The sequence below is a fragment of the Acomys russatus genome, chromosome 16 (genome assembly GCF_903995435.1).
Source record: "Acomys russatus chromosome 16, mAcoRus1.1, whole genome shotgun sequence".
In the NCBI taxonomy this organism is placed as follows: Eukaryota; Metazoa; Chordata; class Mammalia; order Rodentia; family Muridae; genus Acomys; species Acomys russatus.
In genome coordinates, this window is record NC_067152.1 from 25,752,069 (window position 1) to 25,769,153 (window position 17,085).

At 43.4% G+C, this 17,085-nt stretch overlaps 1 protein-coding gene across 2 annotated transcripts; it reads right to left on the reverse strand.

Annotated features, from left to right (window-relative positions):
• Positions 1-6,291: 6,291 nt before the first annotated feature.
• On the reverse strand, positions 6,292-10,323 carry Krt10 (keratin 10). 2 transcript variants are annotated; one of them, XM_051158530.1, is made up of 8 exons: positions 9,748-10,323; positions 8,839-8,921; positions 8,331-8,487; positions 8,052-8,213; positions 7,838-7,963; positions 7,371-7,588; positions 6,758-7,084; positions 6,292-6,412 (listed from the first exon to the last, which is right to left on the reverse strand). In XM_051158530.1, exons 1-8 carry the CDS (start codon positions 10,321-10,323, stop codon positions 6,406-6,408), a joined length of 1,656 nt encoding a protein of 551 aa, XP_051014487.1. In that variant the 3' UTR covers positions 6,292-6,405. The 2 variants fall into 2 exon arrangements, with proteins under 2 accessions (XP_051014487.1, XP_051014486.1); XM_051158529.1 differs by having other exon boundaries at positions 6,298-6,412; positions 6,738-7,084.
• Between the last annotated feature and the right edge of the window lie 6,762 nt (positions 10,324-17,085).

Below are 17,085 nucleotides of genomic sequence, written 5' to 3' on the forward strand. Positions count from 1 at the left end.
AGTCTAAAATGTTTGTGCCCTGCAAAATCATTCCACTGATTGAACTGCTGAAATTGAAACACTAAAGTAGCACATTAGCATATATTAGGAATTTAAAGAATCGGCATTGCTTGATTGCTGCATGAATGGCTTCCTTATTATTACTACTCTAGTTACTACTAATTATTCTTATAATAATCATAATTAAAATTAAGTAACAAGCAGAAAACTAATTAGTGTAACATGACCACATTTTCACATGTAAATAAAAAATATTTCTGAGAAAATTTTATGTCAAAATAGGAGAGAAAGCAACAGTGCGTTTTTATTCAAGTAGACTTTAAGTGCCCTTATCATAAAAAAAGGTATGCGATATGTCAGTTTAGTTTAGTCATTTCACAAATATACATATTTCAAGACAATATATTATATACAATAAATATGTGCTGACAATATTTCTTAGTTAATAATACAATGGCACACATACAAACAAAAACTCCTCCCAAAGGCGTGTGTTTTAAATTAAGTTCTGACCCCACGTTGGTGGCCATACTTGCCCTTGTGCACTATTTCCACCAGGGGGCAGTGCTGGTCTTCAAATGGATGCCGCCGCTTGTTTGTTGGGCAAACCTTGACCTTTAGCTGGTAGCTATATGAGACTTGATTGCGTTGTGTTGATAGTGTGCTGTACAGATTCCAAAGGAGCTTCTTTTTCATCATCTAAGGTGAATCTCAAGAAAGCTGGAAGTGAGGGAAAGATTTCTTTTGTGTGTAGGCTAGGTTCTTTCTTTTTTTTTTTCCTACTTGACCCAAACTCGTGTCACTTAGGAAGAGAGATCTTAGACTGAGAAAAATGCCTCTGTCAGATTAGCCTCTAGGCAAGTCTGTGAGGGCATCTTCTTTATTTGTGATTGATGTGGGGGGGGGGGGGGGGCTCAACCCACTGTGGGTGGTGCCATCCCTAGGCAGGTGGTCCTGGGAGGTATAAGAAATAGGTAAACCCGAGCTTGAGAGCAAGCCAGCAGACAGCAGCTCCTCCACGGTCTGGCCTTCAGTTCCTGCCTCCAGGTTCCTGCCCTGCTTGAGTTCCTGCCTTGACTTCCTTCACTGACAGTCTATGATCAGGAGGTGTAAGATGAAAAAAACTTTTTCTTCTCTCAAGTTGCTTTTGGTTGCAGTGTTTATCTTGGCAGTGGACCTGGGCTTGGTTCCCAGAACCCACGTAGCCCCTTATCTGTAACTCCAGTAGCAGTGTAGGAGACGCCCTCTTATGGCCTTCACAGGTACTGCAAGGGTGGAGTGCTCAGACACATGGAGGCAAAACACCCATACACAGAAATAAAATTAAGCCTTAAAGAGATATTTATACAACCCCTATGGTCGCAGCAGGTAATACAGAGAGAAAACCAGATACATTCTCAACTCTTGTGGATTTTTTTTTTTTTTTTTTTTTTGGTGGAGTGTTGGTCCTAAGTAAGTAACCATAAAATAGAAATTGTCTTAAAAATTATGGAGAGAAATGACTAAAATAGACTTAGTTTAGGCTGGGGTAATTTTTTTTTTTAAAGAAAGACAATAAGTAAACAGAAGAAAGACGAAAAGCTATTTTCTAGACAGGGACATGGAGAGGCGGTCTTAGAGGGGAAGAGAATATAGTTAGAAATAAAATATTTATATTTACCCCTAGGGGCTGTTAGCTTATTTTATATTAATATAGCAAGCTTCAAGATATTTAATACTTTATTACAAGGGGAATACTCTTAACTAACAGCTCTAGAGGTTCAAGAACAAAGCCTTGCCGTCCGTTTCTGTAAGAACCTCCTGCTGGTGGTGTGGTGGAGGGAGTGCTGTAAAAGGGAGAGGTCACACCTTGTAGGTGAAAAGCCAGAACACAGAGGTGTCAGGATCAGGTATACAACAGCACTTTCAGAGGACTAACCCAGATCTCATGAGAAGTTATTCTGTCAGTTCCTTCCAAGGGTGGTGCTCACAATGATCTAATCAACTCCAGGTAGGAGTCAGCTCTTTTTTGTTTTTTTTTTTTCTGAGATAGGGTTTCTCTGTGTAGCCTTGGCTGTCCTGGACTCACTTTGTAGAGTAGGCTGGCCTCGAACTCACAGCGATCCACCTGCCTCTGCCTCCCGAATGCTGGGATTACAGATGTGTGCCACCTCGCCCAGTGAGGAGTCAACTCTTAAAAGTTTCCACTACTTCTGAGCACTGCCATACTAGTGTAGTGATCAAACTGACAGCACATAAAACTCTGGGAAACACAGTCCAACCATAACCAAACCATAGCAGGAAGGAATAGTGTGATGCCTTCAAGGAATCTGGGGATGGATGGATGGCAGTATGTCAGGAGACAGCTGATAGAAGGATGCCTTGGCCTAGGGGAGGGACTTTAAATTAGATTCTGAGCATCAAAGGTAACCATTGAGAAGTGTGAGACCAGTTTTCCCTCAAAATGTAAGCAGGTTGTTTTGTTGTTGTACTGGCTGGTGTGTAGAGGGGGACTGGTCACGGAATAAAAATCAGTACTACGAGAAGCCATTAGAAAGCCAGGCACAGTAATTTGGGAGGAGGTGTTCAAGTGACCGGAGTCAGGTAAGAACCAGATGGCACTGGGGGAATTTTGAAGACAGTCTAAAATAGCACCTAGCAACGACTAGCCGAGGTAACGGTAGGAGTGAACAGACGCGAGGAGAACCAAGGTTTATTCTTGTGGTAGTGAAAACAATGGCCCCGTCTAGGCGGCAACACTGTTAATAGTCAGGAACTGTGACTATATTCCCTTAAAGGATGAAATGGGCTTCGTTGATATGATTGAACTAAGGATAAGCAATCATGGTTCCGAGGGCGCTTTCTTAGAGTAGGAACAGTGGAGGGCTGGGCGCTGCTACACTGTATCCCTGGCTGTCCTGGAGCCGACAGTCATTTTTATTAGCCAGTTTCTGCCATCCTCCAGGAGAAGTTCAGAAGTCATGCTTTCTAGTGGCCCTTCCCTGACGTGACATTTTGATTTGAATGCCTTGGTATCTTGCCCTGTGATCTTTAGTCCCTGGTGGACACACCGTCTGTGTGGCATGTATGACAGGAAGCGGCTATATTTTAGGCAGGAAGTGGCTATATAGTAGATTCTTTTTCTTACTGCTTTCAAGATCTAGCCTGTGTGCGACATGGGTTGCACAACTGTGCCTGTTTAATGAATGGGTGCCTCTTAGCCACCGAATTACATTCTATGGCACCCTGAACTCTCCTCCTGGTAGGTGTTAGGTCTGGAGGAAACTCAGAACAAATGGCTAACTGAGGTGCCTGTTAGGCTATCAAAGTGGATGCTGCTGCATCCCAGGTACCTGTTGCAGAGTCCTGGCTCCCCTCTCAGCATGTCTCACCCTTGGCTCCCCTCTCAGACCCCTAGCCTAAACCCCGCCAGACCCCAAGCTTCTCTTTCCTTTCCCCAGCTTCTCTTTGCTATATAACACAGCCACTTAGCCATCTGCTTTCTTGGTCCTCTCTTGGCTGTTGGCCTCTTTGTCCAACTGCTCCTCTTCATTTTTCTCCCATTTCCCAGACCTCTCTCCTGGCCTTCTCTCTTCTCTTCCTCGCTCATTCTCCCCCCTCTTACCTGTCATGGCCCTGTCTATTCTGCTGGCCATGTTCAGTCTGGACCATTCTAGATGCTTCTGGCTCTCTCCTCTCTCTCTCTCTCTCTCTCTCTCTCTCTCTCTCTCTCTCTCTCTCTCTCTCTCTCTCTCTCTCACACACACACACACATAGCTACAATAAAAACTTTCTCCCCAACCATACCCAGGAGTGGCCATGTCCTTTTTCATTTAGCAGGATCCTGGGATTGGTTGTTGTGAAAAGATTTCACCATTGATGCTCAAATGTACATCAAACCCTTGACATGGTTCTGCAGCCTTGCCCTTTCTCCAACAGCTGTTTCTGCTGTCACTGCTCCCATGTTTTCTTCATGCTTGCTCACGCACTAACACTTACAGCATTTCTTACCTCCTTAAAGGAGCTGTTCATTTCACCCCTTACCGTCTTTCTCAATGCCAGAGGAACAAGAGGACAATATGGCTCCAGGGCCTTGATTGTCTGGCATATGAATGGCTTTTCTGCCCCAGTTACAATTCAAAGCACCCTCACTGGTTACATTCTAGTTTCTGAACTTCTACAGTTGTCTGCCAGCCCTGGGGTTGCTCTTCCTGGAGGATAAAGAAGGAAGCACTGAAAGCAGAGTGCTAGCAAAGCTTTTAGTGCATGGAATGCCCTGGATGTCCTGAATACTCTTTACCTTTTTTTTTTGGCTCAACTGAATCATTTCATTTTGATTACAAAGTGTTTAAGATAATCATGTATTATATTTTTGGTTGTGAGCCCAGGCTTTAATGGCTAAGGCATCTCTCCAGCCCAAATAATCATATATTAAATGTACAAGGGAGTTGGTCTTGTTTGCATTGTCATACATTGGCGGTGGATACGTTTTCTTCTTGGTTCTTAGTTCCCTGCATTTCCGGGTTCATCTTGCGAGGTGCTGCACATATTTCTTTGAATATGACTCACTAATTTTGTTGCTCAACCAGTCCTTATTGGGCTTTAACAATTTGTGCTGAAAAACATGTTAGGGTGGGGCTTCCAGTGACAGGTAAGGCAGACCCAACCCTCATCTCATTGGTATTACAATCTAGCTTAAATTTTGCACTGGGATACAATTTAGTATCCCAAAAGAGTCTCAAAGTACACAGGTTGGCAAAGGAGTCTCAACCCATTGAAATTGAGAAAGGGTTTTGTTGTTGTTTTTCTTCTTTCCCTTTACTAATAAGGACTCTTGATATTAAGAGACCCTGGTTCTCAGTGTCTGAGGAGGGGCACTGTCCCTTAGGACACACTCCAAAGTGTGTTGTTTATTAGGGTAGGGTTTATTTAGTAGTATCCCACTGAAATGGCAAGGGATCATGGCTCAGCTCTTGGAAAGCACTGGAGTTCAAGTGAAGAAGGATGCTGAAGTTGCTACCAGTGGACACAGGCAATCCAAAAGCATACTAGGACTTCCCATCTTTATCCTAAGCAGAGTACTAAGTAATGTCAATTGGTGTCTTAGTTAGGATCACTATTGCTGTGATGAAACACCCTGACCAAAGCAACTTGGGGAAGAAAGTTTTTTTTTTTTAAAAACTTATGTTTCCTCATCAATGTTCATCACTGAAGGAAGGCAGGCCAGGAACTTGGAGGCAGGAGCTGATAGAGGCCAGGAGGGAGTGTTGCTTATTGACTTGCTCCTCATGGTTTACTCAGCCTACTTTCTTACAGAACCTAGAACCATCGCAATGATCTGGGCCCTTCCCCATCAATCACTAATTAAGAAAATGTCTGTAAGTCTGCCTATAGCCTAATCTTAGGTAGCATTTTCTTATCTGAGGCTCCCTTCTCTCAGATGACTCTAGCTTGCATCAAGTTCACACAAAACGAGCCAGCACAGTTGAGGCCTAACTGGTTGAGAGACATAATTCAGTGTATACTGAAAGAACAAGGTCTTTAGTTTTGATTACAAAACAAGCGTTGGGAGAAGCAGAAGACTTAGTAAATGTCTGGTTAGACCCCATGGTATCACCTGGCAGACATAAAATAATTTTATTGAGTATATAACAATTTTGATGGTTTCTGTTGGGCTGTTATTTTTGTTGTTGTTGTTGGACTTCTGTTGGAAGACTTATCTTAAGTAACATGAGACTTGAGAAGCGATATTATAATTGGAAGAAAATAAAAATCAGAAAAGATGAGAAATATTAAAGAATGTGAAACTTCCTTTTATATTGGGAATCTTATTTGAGATCATTTAAAAACAAAAACAAACAAACAAAAACCTCCAAGATAGAAGCAATGTAAAGCCAAAGAGCTGGGAGTTCCCCATTATCTATGTGTCTTTAGAAAATGTAAGTTTGGCGGGGTGGTGGTGGGGTGGTGGTGGTGTCATGGACTTTAAAAACAAAACCAAACCCAGATCACTCATATTTATCTGATCACACCTACGCAAATAATAATGCTGACAAATTTATATAGTTTGCATCAGTAAGAAAGTTTATTGAAATTCATTAGTAAATGAGAAATTAGTAAATCAGAAAGTTATCTTCTTTGTCCACAAAAGAACACGTTCTGATAAATGAAAAGAAGAAATACAGAAGTCACAAAAACACCTTTTAGACCCTTATTTTCAAGGAGTGAGCCTATTTCCATAGACCATTAAGACAGAGGTGTTTTCTTGGACATTTTGCTTTCTATAGGTCTGTGCAGTGGCTTGTGAAGAGACTCTTCTATGCAGCTTAATAGAAGCGTTTCTTGGTTTCTGATTCAATCATAGACGAAAGGACTCTACCCTCAGGTGTCACCTCCTCAATTATCGTCTTGATCACTCTGGTTTTGTTAGTATCTGTGAATAATAATAATAATAATAATAATAATAATAATAATAATAATAATAATAATAAAAATAATAATAATGAAGAAAATTAAAGGAAACTATTTGTAGGGAATCCTACCAACTAACAAACTAATATTGCAAAGGGAAGACAATACAACGTTTTCAAGTTCTGAAAAAAAAAAATCTAAGCTGTAGACGGCATTTTCAAAATTTGGTGTCTATGATTAAGAACACAAATGAAAACCTAACTTGAGATTTTCATTGTTTTAAAATCAGCTCTTAAGTTTAAGGAGCAACAAAACCATTGGAGAAAGTTAAAACTAAATCAGATTACCCCAGTTAGGATCTGCTGACCTTGGTCCTTTAGATGATTGGTCGCCGGACCCGGAAGATTTGAAACCTCCGCTTCCGCTCTGGCTTCCGCCACCGCTGGCACTTCCGCCGCCGTAGCCACCACCGGAACTGCCGCCGTGACTACCACCGCCGGAACTTCCGCCGCCGTAGCCACCACCGGAACTGCCGCCGTGACCACCACCGCCGGAACTTCCGCCGCCGTAGCCACCACTGGAACTGCCGCCGTGACCACCACCGCCGGAACTTCCGCCGCCGTAGCTGCCGCCGCCAGAGCTTCCGCCGTGGCTTCCGCCGCCTCTTCCGCCGCCGTAGGATCCGCCTCCAGAACTAAACAGAGTGTGAGGGTCAAATGCGGTCACTTTGAAATATGAAAGCGTCAGGCTGCGCTCCAGTGTAATATTTTGAGAAAATACAATCCAGACAAGTTTGTCTATTAGTATTCACCCATTTGTAATAAATATTTATACACACAGCCCTAATTCCTGAAAACATCACTGCTCCCCATCCTGCCTCTTTTGCCATACCCTCTGGCGTTTCCTTGGGTTTGGGTAAGCTCTGCTATGTGGAATACTGAGTGAAAACAATAGAAGGTATTGCCAGGTTTCCACTATACCTTCCCTCTCCTTCTAGCAGACTGCGGTAGGTTTGGATCTCATTTTCCAGTCGGATCTTTATGTCCAGGAGATTTTGGTACTCGGCGTTCTGGCACTCGGTCTCAGCCCGAATCTGTTGGAGCTGTTCCTCCAGGGCGGAGATCTGGCTTTGAATCTGGGAGAGCTGCATGCAGTAGCGACCTTCTGTTTCTGCCAAGGAGGCTTCCAGCGATTGTTTCTGGGAAGAAGGTTTTTTATTAAGTATAGTGAAACATGGAAATTATTCATTAAGACGTCAGAGAAGGAAAGGAAATGGGACACGCGTGCTTCATGGCAACACTGCAGTTTAAGCGCCGTTGCCTCAATCCTAACAGTTTTTTTTTCTGCACAAAGCTTCGATTTTGAGTCTCCTTTCTTGCCCCCAACTCATTCTAAGCACGAAACAGTGCAGGCGAGAATAAAAACCATTCTACAAGATTTAACATACCAGGGCCAGCTGGGACTGTAGTTCAATCTCCAGACCCTGAACAGTACGTCTCAATTCAGTAATTTCACTCTTATGGCTGGACATTTGTTCGATGTTGCTGTCGATTTCTGTGGTGAGTTCTTTGCTCTAGAAGATTGAAAACGGCCAAGATGAGAATATTCGGGCAGGATAACAAAACCTCAGTGGGCTTCCCGGAGAAGGGCGACTCACTCACCTTCTCATTGAACCAGGCCTCTGCGTCCTTGCGATTCTTTTCCGCAAGCTGTTCATACTGGTTTCTCATGTTGTTCAGCAGTTGAGTCAGGTCGACTCCTGGAGCAGCATTCATTTCTACGTTCACATCACCAGTGGACACGTTCTGAAGGTCTCTCATTTCCTGTTTGAGGAGCAGTTTGATTTAATGACTGCACCATGACCAAGACGGACTTTAGTGTGTGTGTGTGTGTGTGTGTGTGTGTGTGTGTGTGTGTGTGTGTGTGTAATTTTGTGTCACCTCTTCGTGGTTCTTCTTCAAGTAGGCCAGCTCTTCAGTCAGACTCTCAATCTGCATCTCCAGGTCAGCCTTGGTAAGGGTCAGCTCATCCAGCACCTTGCGCAGCCCGTTGATGTCAGCCTCCACGCTCTGGCGCAGGGCCACCTCATTCTCATACCTGAATCGAGCAGGGTACAAACACTTGGATATACAGGAGAACGAATGTTTACTTGGACGAAGACCGATTAAGATGCAGCTACGGATTTGCTTTTATGTCACGACAGCATTTGTAACACACGGATTCACAGGAATGCTAATAGTTTGGAATGTAGGAATATTAGTAGTTCGACCCAAAGAAAGTTAGCTGTTATTTAAAACACATCTTCCTTTAAAGATTACCTGAAAGATAGTACTACAATTAAAAATTTCTTTAACAGCTCAGAACTGTTTTGTTCTGGACGAGTGCAGGGGCACCCAAGGTCATTGTTTTAAATACCCGCTTTCTTTGTGCCACATTCACTTAGCTTACTTCAGCCTGAAGTCATCGGCAGCCAGTCTGGCATTGTCGATCTGCAGCAGGACACTGGCATTGTCAGTTGTCAGGGAGAGGATCTGGAAGGAGAGACACACGTTATTGAAAAGATCAGGTGGGTGTATGGCTTTTTAGATTTGCATGGGCGTGTTGCATTTTTATATAATTCTCTCCCAAAACTTGGAGGGAGGTTAATTTAAGTGTAGAGGTTTACAAACTTGCCTGTAGAGTACATTTTTTTTTTCCTCTTGAGGTTTCGGTACTTTCATAGCCATGATTCCTTTGTGAGTACTAGCTGGAATTGTATAGGTCTATTCCTGCCACTGTCATCCTCTCTCCCTTACAGTCTGTGCTTGCCTTGTATTGCAGCCAACTTTGGAGTGACTCACACCTGTATTTCTTTAATGTGTTATAAATACTTCTAAATGTATATACCCTGAATTTATAGATGTAGTTAACATAGCCCCTAGAGACAAGGGGTATCTCTTTTCTGTGTTGGAGAGTCGGTGTTTCCTGCACCGTTAGTGCTAGATATGGCTTACTTGTTTATAGATGTAAGTAAGCCATACATGTATATATATGAATATATAACATTCACTTAAAATATCTTAGCTCCCACATTTGTATATGATCTAGCATATTTTAGCTGTGAACTCACTGTATGCTTGTTAAAACCTAAAAGGTTCTCAGTAGCCTGCCACCCTGGAAGACAGGAAACACACACACCAGATGAAGATTGACATCACCATGCCATCCTAGATACCTTTGATGAGTCTTGGTTACATTACACATAGGAAAATTAACCGGTAGAGACAGGGAACAGCTGCACTTTGCCTAGCTTAGTTTCATCTGTCTGCATTACATGGCTAGAGTCGAGTTAAAGCTGGAATTTAAAAGGCCCCTTACCTGGTTCTTAAGGTCTTCGATGGTTTGGTAGTATTTGCTGTAGTCCCGGGGCTCCCGCTGGCTTGAGTTACCATGTTTCTCATACCACTCTTTGATTTTACCCTCCAGCTCATAGTTGGACTCTTCCAGAGCCCGGACTTTGTCCATGTAGGTAGCCAGACGGTCGTTCAGATTTTGCATGGTTACCTTTTCATTCCCAGAGAGAAGGCCACCATCTCCTCCTCCAAATCCACCACCAAAGCCTCCTCCATAGCTACCTCCACCAAAGCTACCTCCACCGAAGCTGCCGCCCCCAAAGCTGCCTCCTCCGTAGCCTCCACCAAAGCTGCCTCCTCCATAGCCTCCACCAAAGCTGCCTCCTCCGTAGCCTCCATAGCCACCTGATGAGCCCCCAAAGCAACCTCCACCAGAGCTCCCATGGCTAAAAGAGCCACCGCTGAACCCCCCTGAGCTATACCCTCCACCATAGGAGCCTTTGCTGCTGGAAATTCTGAGGGATGATCCTCCTCCTCCACCTCCTCCTCCTCCACTGCGGGAGGAAGAGAACTGCTTGCTGGAGCTGAATCTAACAGACATGGTGGTATAGTGTAGCTCAGGGAGCCTGCCACCAAGGACAGTGACTGAGCCTTTATATACTGAGAGGGCGTGGCTCTCAGGTGCTAGGGTTTGCTTACTTGTATGGTTTTCTTTTTGCCAGCGTAGCATCTTCAGCTTATGATTGCATAAATTATCCCCAGTAATAACCAATACCTCTTCAATGCTTTTGAATTTGCCCTGAGTACAAATGGGAACTTTGTTGTGTTGAAACTAAAGATGGGTGGAGTTCAAATGAGTGTACATTCTACCTTTCGAAGACCATTGAGTAACCATTTTTTAAAAAAACCTAAGTTTTTCTCATGTTAATTTAGGTTGTACTCAGTATTTGCTAAGTTTGAAAAAGTAAAAGAAGTTTTCTTACAGATTATAGTTGAAATAAGAATTGTTCAGATTCATGTTTTCAGATAGCCTTAGGAGTTGCAGTGAGTAGCAAGTGTGCTGGAGTCATGTAATAAGGATCTTGAAACTAAGCAAACAAAAATATAGATATGCTGAACTATTTTATTAGTGTTGAAAAGTTGCCACAGTTAAGCACAATTTAGGACGATATATATATCACATATATGCATATATGATATATAATGTGTACTCATTAATATATGTATATGAAATATATATTACATACATACAATCTCTTATGTAGAGGATTGTTGATTTGGCTAAGGAGAGTATATTCATATTTTTGCCTGGGAAACTATACACAAAGAACGACCAAGGAATCTTCAAATGCAATGCTGCTGCTGTTTTAAGTGAGAAGTCATGAAGTAATTGCAGACTTTTAACCTCCTGGCTCAGGTTCATGTGAGGACCATAGTGCAGAAACTCTAAGCACAGGAAGCGAGGACCTAACCTGAAGTGCTCTAGGCTCTGACTGGTTATAGAGGAAGAATTTAGGTCTGTTTTGACTTGCAAAAAGTTTCCTTGTAGCAATATAAATCCAGGCTACAGAGTGGTACTTGCTTCAAGGCTTTTAACCCAGACTTACACCTCTGTTCCCAAGGTAGATTTCCCTTCTCAGTAAACAAGTAAAATGCTTTTATTGGATACACTGTGCACAGATTCCAGTGGGACAGTATCTAGTGAAGTATTTAATTGGGACTTTACATGATATAAAATTATTTTATGACTAGCCATAGGCTATGACATTGCTCTTGTTAAAATATATTACACATATATTTATGCGTATAGATTCACACATGTTTTAAAATTATGTAATGGGTTTTGTGGTAGGTCCATTTAAAAATCTCTAGCCTAGCCCACTGACATGGGGTTAGCAGGTGCTGTCTCAGTTCTATGTCAGGAAGGTGAAGCTGAGAACAGTGGTGACATTTCCTCATGATAGCTGGCTGAGCTACGGGTGAAAGCGCGACTGAGCCCTGAGTTTGGCTTTTCCTACTATCCCACGTCACATATTCATTCCCTCCTGGTATGGATCTGTTGTTGGAGAAACTGAGGCTCCAGCTCTTACTACACGCTTCTCCCCATGGGAAGAAGCAAAGCAAAAAGAACATGGAAGCAGGAGAATATTGAAAGCACAGGGACTCGGCAGGATTCCATTAGTAATTGCTTTTTCAAATGAAATTTGTAGCTGCACGTTCCACAGAATGGGAGCTAGAAAACTGTCTCTGCAGGGAAAGGGAATGTGGCCGTGGCATTAATGAAGAGCTGCTTGTTATCCTACTGGTTACTACCAACAGACTGCAGCTCCTCCAACTTGTCAGCACCTGCAAGTAGGGCAGCGGCTGAAATAAACAGAAAAAAGCCCTAAGCGTGGGAATTGATTCTTGTGACGATAACGCATGATAAATGGAGGCCATGACAAATCAGGAGGGGAAAAAAAAAAAAAGACTGGCAGGTTCAGAGAGGTGAAGCCCATGCTATGATGGAAAAAAGCGAAGAGCTTTCGACATCACTGATAACCTCCACAGATTTGGCGCTTCAGTTTTCCTAGGCTTGCTTTAGCGTTAGCTTTTACTTTTCTGCACGAGTGGAAAACGTAGAAACGTCAATCTAGCTGAAGACTGATTTTAAAAAATAGTCTGAAGAGGTGCCCACCATTGTACAGGAGCAAACTATTGTTTTTCATTGCACTTACTGGTCGAAATGAGTCTTTTGGCACGAGCAAAATCGCAGAGGTGCTGTGTGGTAATTCTACAGCACAAAAACTGCAGGAAAATGTATGGTTTTAGCTCTGTCACCACATGCATGTGATTGCTGTTAACCCACCTCATAATGGCTCTGGCCTCACTGTGTGTTGTGTTTCTGCGTAAGGCACGTGGGGGATGCTGAGAAGGATGTGGGTGACGTTCAGCTCCTGTCCTGCAAGACCTCTCTAGTCATTGTGGTCTGACTGAAGGGAAACGCCAAGTACCGCAACCTAAGTGGTACAGGAGTGTGGGGGCTGGGAGGGCGCGTGGTCTTCAGGGGTTCACTTCTGGTCTTCTGCCAGCTCTCTAAGATAGGAATTATTTACCTGATTTTATAGCTGGAAAACACGAAACCTTAGAGACTCGTAGGACTTATCCCAGAAGAGCACAGCTAGCTGTGCTGGAGACTGGTTTTGATATAGCAACAGAGATGATAGTTGCCATGACGCTGAGCTTCCAAGACACTGTAAGGCTGATGAGGCCACTGGACTGAATTTTGAGGTACAAGCGGAGCTGAGCTGAGACCTGCGAGGGATGGCTGGAGTTGTCGGTGTGTGCAACAGCAGAGAGAGAGGACTGTTCTGGGAATTGAGGAGTGAAAAAGTACCAAGCAGGTGGAGACTCAAAGTGGACCAGTTTGGCTGGAACAGGTTGTCCATATTCATTAATTTATTCATTTCTTTAACAGGTTTAATTGAGCACTTGCCATGTGACTCGAGTTTACATAGGTGACTAAGATACCATCCCTGCTCCTCAAGGGGTATAGAGTGTCCCTGGACGGGCAAACAAGCATACCCTTGGACCACGGAGAACAATCTAGGCTACATTTGAGGGTATGCGCAGAGTGCTTAAGGGAATGCAGAGCAGGATTCCAAGAGTGGTGTGGGAGAGTTGTGTAGTTGGGTAGTTATGGCGAGGTATCGGTAAGGTCCGTGCCTGTTCGTTGGAAAACTTGTAACATCCAGTGAGCCTAAGTCTGCAGATAATCTTCCCCGGGAGATTGGGAGGGTGCTGCAGTGTGCGTAGGCTCTAGAGACAGCCTGACTGTGCAGCTTGCTCCTTGCATCCTCTCTCTCTACAGTAGGGATGGTACTTTGGCTTACCCTATGGAGTTATCCTGGGAGACTCACGAGGTAGTAAGTATACAGCATTAGGGCAGCAGATGGCAGGCAAGGAAAAAGAGCTTGGCAGGTACATTTGTTATCACTGATTTCTGCTTCTTACAGCCTAACCCACCTAGGGCTGCAAAATTAAAGAAGCGGGCCGCAGGAGACGGCCTAGCTGCTAGTGCTTGTACTTGCTGAGTTGGCCCCCTCAGAATCTGTGTGAAAAGGCCAAGCATGATGGTCCTTGCCTGAAGTCCCAGTGCTAGGGGGCAGAGACAAGAGGACCCCTGAGGCTGGCTGACCAGCCAGTCTAGTTTAGCGGTAAACTCTAGGTCCAGTGAGAAACCCTGAATTAAAGGTAAAGTGGACAGCAAGGAAGACACCTGACTTTGACCTTTGATCTTCACAGGCATGTACATACACATAAATGTACACATGAACACACACACACACACACACACACACACACGCACGCACGCACGCGCGCGCGCGCACACACACACACACGCGCGCGCGCGCACACACACACACACACACACATGGGCGCACACACACACACACACACACACACACACACACACACACTGGAAGAATGAAAGGACAGGTTTAGAGGGTAAAAATGGCCAGAGAAGAGAGCAGGGTGGAGAAAGAGTTTTGAGCCTGCTTACTTTATGATGAACCTGGCCATCCAGTTTTCTGTGAATGATACTTGCTTCCATTTGTTTTTTTTTTTTTAACTTATTTTATCCATTTTCTACCACTCAGAAACGCACTAATTTTGTCATATTTTGCTGCCAGTGCTCTAAATTTGGCTTTCCAGTATTTGCCCCATGGTGACTTCACCAGCTTCTCAAGTCTGACTTTTTTTTTTTTTTGGCTCCTCACTGTGTCAGCTGAGATCCCGTCTGTTCACCGGGGCATGATTAATGCTGTGGAAGCAGTGTTGTCACCACCTCATCAGCAAGCTCAAGCTTCTGTGATGGATTAAGTCTTTTCTAGAACCTGGCTCTCCCCTGTCCGTCCAGCCAACCCTGTGCCCCCTGCGGTGAGGGTGGCAAGGTGGAAGGAAAGCTGCATCCTCATAAAGTAATTCCGTGGCCTTGGGCAAGGCACTCAGCTTTTTGCGTTTCAAGCTATTATCCCACAAAACATGGAACCCAATGATACTAAATATTAAAGTGCGAATTATATATAAGCCAATGAAAAACGTTAGCGTTTCCTAAAATATTACTTAATTAAATGAAAGCAGGGCTTTTCTTTCCACGTTCAGCTGAAACACTGTGCTTGGTTCCATCCGGAGGCCCTGGCTTCTTGTTCTTCCCTGTGACTGGCTTGTTCAGGTCGTTGGCACCCAGCTGCAGACTCTGCCTGAGATGCCATCTTATTCATGAGTTTTTTTTTTTTTTTTTTTTTTTTTCACTTTCAGGCCATCTCATGGCTGTCTCTTAGTCTTTACATTGCACCGAGTTTTATGACATGGAGTGCGGGCCTCCTGATTACCCCCCCCCCCCCCAGGAGATTGGCCCTTTGACTTCCTCTGCAGAAGTGTTGATGCCTTAGACTCTCGCCACATCTTGCAGATACTCATTGCTCTTAGAGGAGTTTTCAGTGCTTCCCCCACTCTCTTTTCTTCTCTGAATATTTGTCCCGGCCATGTTGGCATGCTTGCAAATTGAAAACTGAAAGGCTAGTGAAAATTTGATTTTGCTTGGGGGGAAAAATGATGACACTCGTGGATATGAAAATGTTTTGTAAGAATAAGAAATCTCAGATTCTGTGTAACACTCACAGGAGACCTTTGGGTGATACTTATCTGAGACTAGACGGACCTTAGACCCCGTTCTCCCTCTTCAGTCAGGTCATTTGTTGGATCTGCTGAGATTGTCTTGATACTAGAACTTGTATTATGAAATTTGAATTTGCTCATCAATTGGCCTTCTCCTTAAGTGCCCCTGTGAATATGGAGTAAAATAGGATTAAATATAGCATGGTTTAGCTTATTTTTTAAATTTATTTTTATTTATTTATTTATTTTTTTGTTTAGCTTTTAAATGTTCTTTGTGTATCACAAGTTTCTTCTTTTGGTCCAGATAACACAGTTATGTGAAAGACAGTTGCTGACTGTCAGTAAGCTGGCCTGGGAGGGGGAAACAGTGACATATAACAGAAGGTAGAAGTGTAATATTCATTTTGGTTTCCATAAGAATGTAGAAAAACTGGAAGAACCAAATAAACCAACCTACACAAGCTCCAATATTAAGAGGCTGAAGATGAACACTGTCAAAATGTAGCAGCTGTTTTTCACTCTCATAAATCTGCAAAATTCAGTTAGGAATATTTGTTGTCGTTCACCTGTATTGATAATTTAAAGAATGGCTGTGTGTAAACCGTAGGATTACTGGGCATAACCTCTCTTTCTTACTTATGAAATTTATACCAATCTAAATAAAATATTGAAGATTTTGGCTTAGAAATAAAGCCTAGAAGTTAAGCTACACAGTAGTAATTACCTTCTCTAGCTACTTAATTAAGTACCCAACATGCACATTGAAGGGAAATCATATTAAGTAAGATTAATCTTTTAATATTATTATTTTAAAAAACCTCTTAGATGCCTGGCTTAAAAAAAAAAGGCTAACTTCATAACAAATGTAGTTCTTTATCTGAGTCACATGTTCTCTCGAGTGGGGAAGAACGCAGGGGACTAGACTTCAAGAATTATTTAAATGTAGTGCAGTTGTTTGTATCAGGGAAATTGACTGTGACCATTCTTGCTCTACAGGTCTGGAGACTGATCACATCCCAAGACTACTGCTGAATGTCTGGGATTAAACCATTTAACAACCATGCAGCTTGAGAGTTTCAGAGCCCCAGGCCCTGTGTGAAGAACTTCACCGGCATCTTTGTCTCTTCAAATACTAACAGCAACTTTATGCAGTTTGCCCAAAAGTCTCCCACAAAAGCTTTTGTTGGGATTTCACCACATTTATTTTCTGAGCAATTCTTCAGGCTCCCTTGAAATGACTTAAAATTGTATTTTCTAGTATTGTGACTTAGAAAACTAATGTGTACATATGGATTTTATTTTACTTTTTAAAACTGGACAAATTTTCTTTATTACCACTACTAGAAAAAAAATGGCACTGTGGTAGGCTGATTCGGAGAGAAAAAAGAAGGAATGGGTGAGCAGTGCTGTCCGGAAGAAGTCACACTTGCAGGTCTCCTCTGTGCCTCTGGGCTGCACTTCCTAGGGCCCTCTCCTGTCTGGGCTGCACTTCCTGGGGGCCTCTCCTGTCTGGGCTGCACTTCCTGGGGGCCTCTCCTGTCTGGGCTGCACTTCCTGGGGGCCTCTCCTGTCTGGGCTGCACTTTCTGGGGGCCTCTCCTGTCTGGGCTGCACTTCCTGGGGGCCTCTCCTGTCTGGGCTGCACTTCCTGGGGGCCTCTCCTGTTTGGGTTTCTGGAGGTTCTCAGGCCTTTGTCAGGATTG

Coding starts and splice junctions, on each gene's coding strand:
- Krt10 (XM_051158529.1), bottom strand. CDS start 10,323: ATGTCTGTTAGATTCAGCTCCAGCAAGCAGTTCTCTTCCTCCCGCAGT. Junction 7,964..8,051: donor AGGCCTGGTTCAATGAGAAG/GTGAGTGAGTCG, acceptor TCAATCTTCTAG/AGCAAAGAACTCACCACAGA. Junction 6,413..6,737: donor GTCAGCAGATCCTAACTGGG/GTAATCTGATTT, acceptor TATTATTCACAG/ATACTAACAAAACCAGAGTG.